At 35.4% G+C, this 10,960-nt stretch overlaps 1 protein-coding gene across 2 annotated transcripts; it reads left to right on the forward strand.

The window, feature by feature from the left end:
- The first annotated feature begins 1,047 nt into the window (after positions 1–1,047).
- LOC123537423 (carbohydrate sulfotransferase 9-like) lies at positions 1,048–9,938 on the forward strand. 2 transcript variants are annotated; one of them, XM_045321137.2, is made up of 4 exons: positions 1,048–1,180; positions 6,440–6,548; positions 6,728–6,882; positions 8,512–9,938. In XM_045321137.2, exons 2-4 carry the CDS (start codon positions 6,473–6,475, stop codon positions 9,559–9,561), a joined length of 1,281 nt encoding a protein of 426 aa, XP_045177072.2. In that variant the 5' UTR covers positions 1,048–1,180; positions 6,440–6,472; the 3' UTR covers positions 9,562–9,938. The 2 variants fall into 2 exon arrangements, with proteins under 2 accessions (XP_045177072.2, XP_045177073.2); XM_045321138.2 differs by lacking the exon at positions 1,048–1,180 and adding an exon at positions 4,715–4,865.
- Positions 9,939–10,960: the final 1,022 nt, after the last annotated feature.

Genomic DNA, 10,960 nt, shown 5'->3' on the forward strand with positions numbered 1-10,960 from the left:
AATTTATTGGTCAAATAGTACGTTTCACATGAGCAGGAAGTTCCTGAATAAGCTTATAATTTTTTTTCAGGGACTACCCTGTCTTGACACCTGAAGTATAAGGATTTTTCACTGCTTGTAGGTTCTGTTTGAGGGTAACTGATTAATATGTGGTAACGCGGATCTTGCACAATATCAAGCGATATGTTCTTTTTCTTGCGTACCGCATTATACAAATAATTGAAGAAATAAAATAACACAAATGAAAGAAGCAATAAAATAATACGAATGACTGACAGAAATATTTATTTTTTTAATGAGAATTCTAAAAAAAATTAGCGCAGCCATCACAATTTTTACTTTATCCAGTTTTAAATAAAAAAAAATAACAAATAGCCAATCTGCTGCATATTTAAAGTTCGTTATGTTGCCATGTACATCACGTGAGTCATATTAACAACAAAAACTATGATCGTTTTTTTTTGATCGGCTTAGAGATTTAAAGGACAGATCTGTTTCGTTTTGTTATATTTTCTGGTCCTTTGGGATCATGGAGTCCATTCAACATGTGTGTAATAGAGTTCCGCTTAAGCCGGTGCTAGGGGGCGTGAGAGGTGTTGCACATTTCATTACCTCTCATGAACAAATAAGGTATTTGTCGTGATTTCGTGTCGGCGGGGCGAAAACACGAAAACACGACAAATAAAGGGCGCCAACATGACATATCTATACCCGGCAACATGAAAACTCGACAGATAAATTTGTCGTGTCGTCGCCCTCTAAACGTTGAGTTTTCGCGTAAAATATGTCGTGTTTTCGTGTTTTCCGCCGACACGACACAACACTAAAACTCGACAAATTAGGATTTTGTCGTGTTTTCGTGTTGTCGTGTTTTCGCCCCGCCAACACACCAACATGAAATGGCAGAAATCAGCCACCATACACCAAAGGTAAGGGATAATAATTGTATTTAACCGAGGTGCTCTCCGCAGGTAAATCTTCCCTATTCGAAAAAGAAGTATCGATTTTTAAATTGTTGTAATTGTTTGAACTACTTCAAGCAAATTACGTATATTTCATTCAGACTAGTAAATATCATACGGCTGAAGAATTCATGTACAACTACATATATTCATAGGTGAATGTGATCGAAGATTTCGAAATTTGGCAAAACTTGAAAAAAAGATTATTTCAGCAAAAGGTAGGTGCTAAATCTTACGTTTTATAAGGGCATGAATCAAGATGACTACTAAGCAAATGGTAGAGTAGTTTGTTTAAAATATCAGTCTTTTATGTGTATGATAAAATTAGTTCTAACAGCAAAAAATCTATTTATGTATAAGTCTTTAAAAAAAAACTTTTCAAAATATACCAACTACCAAGGCGTAAATTTTGAACGTTTCGTCTTAATAACTTCTTTATTGCCAACGCCATTTAGGTTCCGGGATCTGTCTTTGTTAGTTTTATTAGGTGTTTCATTTGAACTGTCAATCAGTTATTATTAATTACTTGGTTAACTTGGTTTGTTAGAGACCCTCCACTGACATGATAAATGTGGGGAGAGGGGGTTGGGGGTTGGGGGTTGACCCTCCACTGAAACTATAAATGTGGAGAGTGGGCGAGACGTTAGCCGAGTGATCGTATTTATCATACTGACCCTATATATTTCCATTGAGGACCCGATAATTGTTTTGTTTTATCGACCATTTATTTTTAACTTAAACGGACATGAAAAAGTTGTAAAAATTGGTTATTCTTTGTACGTAAACAGCTATTTCATTGTGACCTTGCTCATTATTCCGAGTTAACTAGACTGATCTCTAAGCATGATATTGTTAAACGTGTTGAAAGTTTTATGTTTAATGAATACAAAGTTGAGTGGTTAGATAAAATAAACTCTAATACTGATACCTCTGGTAGAGGCGGAAATAAATTTAGAAACTACTGTACTTTTAAGCAAGAATACTGTGTAGAGAATTACTGCACATCTACTATGTCTAGGAGTCATAGATCTGCATTGTGTAAATTTAGGTGTGGAGTTGCCCCACTACGCATTGAGACAGGGAGATACGAAAGTCTGCCTGTTGACAGACGCTATTGTCCATTTTGTAGTCAATACAATTGAAAATGAAAGTCATGCATTACTAGAATGTAGCGTAGCTATCCGTGCCGTATGTGTGACTAGGGTATTAAGGGATAGTCGGCTTGTATAATGATCTGAGAAATACCCTTTTTGAACAAGCTGAAGTTTCTGCTCCAAATTTTTTTAACATATCTAGTGGTGACAAACTTAAATATTTATTCACAAATGATGGTTTATCAAGAATTTTAGCCAAAACCTGTTTTTTAATTCTTCAAAGAAGACAATTTTACTTATGTAAATAGTCATTCTGTTTTTACATAAACTAACACTTTTTTTTATTATACTGTAGAAGTAACTGCTAATGTGGTTATCCTCGATCTAACTGGGGATGAGCAGTAATTTTAGAACACTTCTTAAGTTAGTTTTGACTTTTCATTTTTATCTGTAATTATGTGCATAATATAAATGATGTATATTGTATGAAATATGAGAGTTTTTGTGATATTTTAAATATGTGACGAGTTTTATACTTGTATATCATAGTCTCTTGTATTTCCGATTGGAATGGCCATGTACACTGTCCATGTCTTGAAATGTTATTTATAACTTGAATGTATATGGATGAGACTTTAATAAAGATTATTATTATGAAATTCTACTGACCCTTCACAGAAATATAGGCGGCTACCACGTGACCGCCTTTTAAACAATGAAAATGCTAGAATCCTTTGGGAAGTAAATGAAGAATACACATTGTTCAGTTATTGTGTCAGAGGCTCTGGGTTTTGTAACGATGTTATAATCAATACACCCAGTTGCAATTGATATATCATTCACACCAGTGAGAAAACTAACATCTCAACCAATCATTTCATTTAGTTGATGGCGATCAGGTCAGTTCCATTAAGTGCCATAGCGTTGTATGCATTCTTTTGGCAGTAAGACAATATAATATGCAAAAAAAGTAAACTAGAGTGTTTTTCTTTTACTTGATGGCAGTTGTGCGACAACTGAAAATGGAATTTCGCTTTATCATCTCATTTTCTAAAGAATCAGGCAGTTCCAAAAACGAAGATGTCGTTTCATATCTTGGTTTTTTTCTGGAGTTTCCGGATGTTGAATAGTATGTGTTACGTCCATCTCTCTGAATATCCTCATGTGATCCTCTTTAGGGCATAGTAGCACTGTTTCTTTCGGTTTGCGACAACATTCTCGCACTTTTACAGACTGTTATTCTCTTAGTCGTTAAGACTCCTTTAAAGGGTGTGGCTGCGGTTGAATGAAGCATTTGAGCCGCGCCATGAGAAAACCAGCATAGTGGCTTTGCGACCAGCATGGATCCAGACCAGCCTGCGTATCCGCGCAGTCTGGTCAGGGATCCATGCTGTTCGCTTTCAAAGCATATTGCAATTAGAGAAACCGTTAGCGAACAGCACGGATCCTGACCAGACTGCGCGGATGCGCAGGCTGGTCTGGATCCATGCTGGTCGCAAAGCCACTATGTTGGTTTTCTCATGGCGCGGCTCATTTACTTTTTGTCTGAAGTTACAGCGGCTACATCAGCTTCAGTATTTTGCTCTTTTTTCAGATATTATGAACAAGGCGAGACCTGTTGAACAATTGTGGATGACCTGTACTCGAATCACACACTCCTTATATAAATAAAGTCTAAATTTTCAGTATCCAAATTAGCTGAAATTAACAATAGAAAATACCCTGTCAATTTCTAAAATACATATTATATAAATCTGCCTTACTGTATACAGAAATTCGTGACATGGAAAAATGGTTCGTCATGAAATCTGTGACATGAAAGAGGGTGTTTTTGGTATTTACATAATTACATATAATTACATCTGTTCATAGTCACTTTTTAGGCAAAATAACACTATATTATCAAATATAAGTTAAAAATTGAAAGATCAGTTCTGTGAAATGCCAGCCTACTTCGTTTTCGGTAACGTTAATAACACAGTGCTAAAAGCCGTCACGCTTTGCTCATAGATCCGTTACCAAGGCTCGCCCGAAACCATTACTTCGCGTGACCGACTTCCCTAAGCGTGATATATATCTTTTTCATAAATGTCATGTAGTAGGCTATTCTATTGACACTTTTTGTCTGTAAAGGTCCGTCAATATTTGCTTTTTAGGTTGGTTGCCTAAATGAATACCTCTGACATTTAATTGGTAGATATATGTATGAAGCGTTTACTTTTTAAATACATGTATTATGCATTTTGATAGAATTTGAATTGAAATTTTATTGTTAATTGTTTGAAATAATTTTTTTTAAGTTTTAATTCTGTAATAAAGAGATATATATATATATAAATATGTTCACCTGGACTCTCATATTTCTTTTAAAAAATATTTGCATTATCATTTGTTGTGCAAATGCAACATTTTCATGATTGTATAATCATGGAAAGTGAGACTATAATGAACTTACGTTAACTTAATATATAATATACCATATCATATTTATATTAATGATTCAAATGACATTTCAACTTTAAACGGCAAGACTAATACGTGACTGTTCAGTGATTTTACATTCAGGTATTGATTATTTTTTTTTAACTAATTTGAATACCTGTACCCTATTAACCAATGTGGAACAACCTTCAGCCTAGAGTCTATTCTTTCATTTGAATAAAAAGGATTTTATCTATAATACCCGTACTATGGTGACGTAACCACCATATAATGCAGCCATATTGCGTATTGAAATATATTAGGTTTTTTGCACGAATAAATATATCAAAATGAGTCGAAACAGGAAATGATATGAATCCAGCAGAAGGTAGGTGCTAAGTTACAATTTAAAAATGTTTTAACTAAAGATTAACATTTTTAAACAGATAGTAACTTTTATGAAATATTAAAAATTATTTTTACATAATCATAAATTTCTTACTTCTATTGCAGAACTAACACTCTAGGGAGGCATCTTGCACTTTTCTGAATTTTCAAAACTTTGACATTAATCTAAGGGGGTCTCTGTGGCCGAGTGGTTAAAGTAGCTGACTTCAAATCACTTGCCCCCTCATCGATGTGAGCCGCCTCACTTGGGGCGTTGAATTCTTCATGTGAGGAAGCCATCCAGCTGGCTTACGGAAGGTCGGTGGTTCTACACAGGTGCCCGCTCGTGATGAAATAATGCTCAGAGGGGCACCTGGGGTCTTCCTCCACCATTAAAGCTGGAACGTCGCCATATGACCTATCATGTGTCGGTGCGACGTTAAATCCAAAAAAAAAATGATATTAATCTAGTGGTCTTCTACTGTGTAAAACGAATTAGAAAATTTAGCATGGTCCCCAAGACGAAAATATTGCACTGGTTTAAAAATTAACGCGTTTGCTATTTCTATTTATTTTCTTTTTACTCAGGCACTGGAAGTTTTTTATGCTTTGTTAGGTGATTTGCTGGAATTGTAGATCAGTTATAAATAGATAATTCCAGAGTCCATGGTTTAAAAAAAATGAGTTCTTACATTTTTGCATTTGAAAATGACACCCAGTTCTTTATTAATTTTGAAAATTAACCCTTACCCTGCTAAATTTCTGCAATGAACTTATCCATCTTTGAATTTTGTACCATTAACTGTTAAAAGGGGTGCTTACCAAACATATACTGAATGAATTGCGAACACTGGTCGCAAAGGCAGGATCAATTACGTCCAGCATGCTAAGGGTTAACGACAACATGTTAAATGGGATTTTTATGACATTGAAATCTTGTCTAGCAAAGCATATGTCATGTGAAATTATTAAAATTTTACATAATTACATAATTTTTTCCCGATTTACCACAGATCGAGGGGTTAGAGCGAAGCTGGTCTATCTGTATATAGAAATAGAAGCAGATAGACCAGTTTCGCTCTAACCCCTCGAGATGTAATATTTTCTCCATTCTGTGCACAAAAACACCAAAACTTGGACATTCATCTTAAGAATTATGCGTTTTCGACATATGACTGACGTTTAAATATTTTGTGAGGCAGTGCCCCTTTAAGACAAATTTTGGAGATGAAAGTCCGATTATTTATTGTTTTTGTACACGAAAATTTTTAAAATGTCCATATCTCAGGTAATTGCTTTTCTAAAGTGTAAGTTCTCAACAGAAACAATTCGTGCAATTATAACTAGGATTTCAATGCATTATATGAGCCGCGCCACGAGAAAACCAACAAAGTGGCTTTGGCCAGGATCCATGCTGTTCGCTTTCAAAGTCTATTGGAAATAGAGAAACTGTTAGCGAACAGCATGGATCCTGACCAGACTGCGCGGATGCGCAGGCTGGTCTGGATCCATGCTGGTCGCAAAGCCACTATGTTGGTTTTCTCATGGTGCAACTGAATTATATTTTTCTTACAGGAGAGAAATTTTCCTAGGCAGCTTAAGTCTAAAATGCCACTACTTACGAAACTCAGGCACCAATTGGCCTTGATGCTTATTGCACTGGCGTCTTTATTCGTCATTGGAGGTAACATTTAATACTAAGTTTTAATAGTTGCTACATTCATTTCGCAGTATGAAATACGTATGTGCCCTAACTTGCTGATTGGTAACTTTTTTTTTTTTTACTTGTCTGCGTAAAATAGTAAAGAATACTAAACATATCGGGTCGTTTTTGATTTTATACATTGTTAAATTATACTTCAGGTCGCTTTACAGCTCCGGTGCATTTCTTCAGGATACAGAAACCAGCATACGTTTTAGTGGGATATACTTCGTCGTTGTCTTTTCGTCAGACCACCTCATTTAATTCTACTTTAAAAACGCCAATACCTGCAACTGAAAGATGGAAAAATGAATCTGTGAGTATAAAGGGCTAGTATTTCATGAGAACACAGGTTTTTTTAAGTGAAACAGTCTCACCAGAACCCATTTTCTTTATTCGTGAGCCAGTCTCATGAGAACAGTTTCTTTATTCGTATACCAGCCTCATGAGAACTCGTGAAAAAGATACTTCGTGAACGGAACTTGTCGATCACCGTGAGAGAAATTTAAATGGCTGATAATGATACATGCGAGCTTGTAAAGGTCTTGGAAAAATGTTTTTGTTCCTAAAAATGTAGGATTTTTTATTCATGTAATAAAAATTTAATGTCTCTGCCTAGCTACAATTATAATGAAACATGGTACTCGGTAACCGTTAGGCCGAGGTTGTTGGCTTCGAATCACCTGCACTCTTTGCTTTAGGTATTCATCAGGCTTATTGAATTATGCCCAGAGGACCTAGGCCCATTTTCCTCTTCAATTAAGTCGCCATATTACCTATATTGTACAATTGACTTGAAATCCAAATATTGTAATGAGCTGGTTATCTTTATTTTATAACGTAGGTTTATTATTAACTCAAGTTGTACAGGGTAACTTATACGAAGTACAAAAACAAAACAGTACCGTTAATACTGTTATTAGCAGCGATTAGATAATGATAATATATTTCCTTTATACCCCAGTCACACATACGGCGCGGACAGCTACGTCTAGCCACGGATAGAAACGTAGTAATCCGTATCGATCCATATCTGAGCCGTACGGATTGATACGGATAACTACATTAAGGTACGGCTCAGGTACGGATCGTTACGGATTACTACGTTTCTATCCTTTGTCAAAGGTATCGGCCCGATACAATTTCTCCTTCTTTGCTGTATAGTAAAACAAGCACTTTTGGACATGGATTGTGAATTTCACAACAAAATTGCAGCATTGACAGCTCTGTATTTCTGAAGAGTAATACTATCCCAGTCAATATATCACAGAAAAACACCACCATCAACGATGAACTTTTTTGCTACACATCAAAGTATCTAGTCCATGTTTAAATTTCCCACTGACATCTGTCATGGCCACCAGTCTGGTGTAGTTTTTTAAACCTTCCGCACAGAAATGTAATCCTGAAAAACACACATAAAACAACTTTTAAAGACATCAGATATGACAAAAAATGTACACAGTATCAATAAATACATTTGGAATATAACATGTCAAAGTAGGGATAGCGTTAAATTAGGAACTTCAAAATTTCAAAGAACTACTTTCTAGGATACAACGACCCGGAAGTACTTCTATACCGGGGTGACACCCAAACGTAGCTGTCCGCGCCGTATGTGTGACTGTGGTATTAATGCGTACGATACCATTATCTGCATTTTTAAAAGCACGTGAATGCCACAGAAAAAAAAACAACATTACTTTCATATGTAAACTTATTTTGAATAGAATACATCGGCATGTTGAGAAAGTTTTATAAAAGTGTTTTAGATTTACAGTATTGTGAATGTTTTATATCGATTATTCAACACTTTTGAACTTGTGTAATTTTTGTTCTTCGTAGTGCAAGTCTTTTAACTTAAATATTCAGAAAGAGTTAGTTTGAAGGGAAGTAAAGTTGTTTTTTTCTCTAGAAAACACGATAACTTATTATTTCTTTTCAGACAAAATACATAAAAACTAATGGAGAAATGAATGCAGACAAGACGAGAAGTTCTTGTAAGAAATTTCAGTCGTTTCAACAGAAAATCCAATTTACTGTGAGGTGGAACGAAAACAAAACCTTACTTTTGTGTCCAATCTATAAAGTCGGAACGACCTTCTGGAGGCGGGTGTTTATGATAGATAGTGAAAAGAAATTTTCCCACCTTGTAAACCCATATGAAATTTCTTTTGATACGGAATACGCTGCAACAAAGTTCGTTTGGAATCCAAGGATCAAATCCAAGCCATACAAAGTAATGTTCACAAGAGACCCATACAATAGATTATTTTCATTCTATGTGGACAAATTATTAGCGCCGAATCCTTACTTCTGGAAAACTGTCGGTGTAAAGATAGCTGCATTAACTAGAGGGGTTCGGGGACGAACACGTAAAGATATATGCGGACATGACATAACATTCCCCGAATTTATTAAGTACGTTATTCATACACTTGAAACAAGAAGAGATGTTGACCCACATTGGGTAGAAATGGAAAGAAGTTGCTACCCTTGTGAAATGGAGTACGATTTTGTGGGTAAAATGGAAAACTTTCAAGAAGATTCGATAGATATTCTCAAAAAACTCGGATTAACAAAGATGGCGTCATTTTTGGAGAAAAATGGAAAGGAAGTTTCCGACATTGATGCTATCGGCGACACATTAAATCAGCCGTTTGCATTTCGAAAACAATATGGAAGGTGCATATCCTTTAAAGAGGCAATATTACGCTCTTGGCGCAAACTACAAATAAGAGGTCTCATCGAAAACGATACACTTAACATAACTTTAATAAATGATAGTGCATTAACGTTGAGCGGTATTATTGCTATTGCTAAGGAATTAAGAAAATCGTCCACTGCTCCAGGGCGCAAACAAATCAAAAATGCAATGTACAAGGCAATTTGGAGCAATGTGAGTCTAAGTGATTTGTACAAACTTCAAGAGCTTTACGCCAAAGACTTTAACCTGTTTGGTTATGATAACATGCCAACTACAATATTTCCGTGAGGTACAGAAATATAAAATCACAGTCAAGTGGAATATATATTTGCTTTCATATTTTACAAGCAAAACAGCCGTTCAGTGACATTGAACTTAATTTCTGCACACTGTGTGTGTAATTTTTGAAGTTTCTCTCTACCGTCTCCTTATTGTAAAACTCAAATTATATCATATTTTACCGACGTCAAAGAAACTTTATTGGTTTCAATGTAGAAGTATTTATTTTGTAAATTAGCCATGTTTAAATTAACATTTGCCACCCAAAGAATTCGGGTGTCAAACTAAAAAAAAGTGCAAGTCAATAATTATTTTGTGTGTAATTATTTGCAGTTTCTTTCCAAAGTCTCGTTTTTTTTAAAACTTAAGTTATATCACATTTTACCGACGTCAAAAAGGAATTTTATTGGCTTCAATTGGCCATGCTATATTTATATTATGTATATTTACATTTATACTTTTTTTTTAAAAATTGACGCCCAAAGAACTCGAGGGTCAAAATTTAAAAAATGCAAATTACTTGTTACTTTTAGTCAGTGAATTAACATACCCGATGCTGTTCTATTGCGGTGGGTAGGGTCAACATTACATATTTCAAAGCAAGAGGGCGTCTCGTACATTATTAATGGAAAACCAACATTATTTTGAAAATCGCACATTTACTAACCAAAACGTAACAAAAGATATGTAACTTTCTATTTCTACCATTCTTGTTCTTTCAACAACAAACTTATTACACTAACATGACATATTTGCAAACTAAACACGTCAAAACCAGTCAAATGCTTCAAGATATATAGTACCAAACATGATATGATTTCATGAAAAAGTGATTTCGAGCAAAAACTTCATTGCCCACTTTCTTTCTCAACAACCAACAATTTGTAATTGAAAGGTATGAGTAGACTCCCTGGATGCAATGAGCGCAGCAAACATAGCCAATGCCACACATAACAAAGTAGGCCAAGGACAAATAAAATTGTAGCGAAAAGGCATAGTAGGCGGGTTTCTTCAAATATCCATCAAAATTACATTTTGATTACAGGAAAATATAAAAAGGAGATATAGGAGGCCTCTAAATCTTCAAACCACTTGCCCCTAACCGATGTGGGTTCGAGCCTCAATCGGGGCGTTGAATTCTTCATGTGAGGAAGCCATTCAGCTGGCTTACGGAAGGCCGGTGATTCTACCCAGGTGTCCACTCGTGAAGAAATAATGCACGGAACGGCACCCGGGGCCTTCCTCCCGCCACCAAAGCTGGAAAGTCGCTATATGACTTGTAATTGTGTCGGTGCGACGTTAGACCAATAGAAATAATAAAAGGGGTATGGTGTCAAGGTGCTAACAAGACAGTAATTGTTGAGAATAAGGTTTCTTAGATATTTTACAAATATTTCATTAAAATAAG

The sequence above is a fragment of the Mercenaria mercenaria genome, chromosome 17 (assembly GCF_021730395.1).
Source record: "Mercenaria mercenaria strain notata chromosome 17, MADL_Memer_1, whole genome shotgun sequence".
Taxonomy (NCBI): Eukaryota; Metazoa; Mollusca; class Bivalvia; order Venerida; family Veneridae; genus Mercenaria; species Mercenaria mercenaria.

Excerpts from the sequence above, each read along its gene's own strand:
- LOC123537423 (XM_045321137.2), top strand. The coding sequence starts at position 6,473 with ATGCCACTACTTACGAAACTCAGGCACCAATTGGCCTTGATGCTTATT. Across the intron at positions 6,549-6,727 it reads GTCTTTATTCGTCATTGGAG|GTCGCTTTACAGCTCCGGTG; the intron begins GTAACATTTAAT and ends ATTATACTTCAG. Across the intron at positions 6,883-8,511 it reads AAAGATGGAAAAATGAATCT|ACAAAATACATAAAAACTAA; the intron begins GTGAGTATAAAG and ends ATTTCTTTTCAG.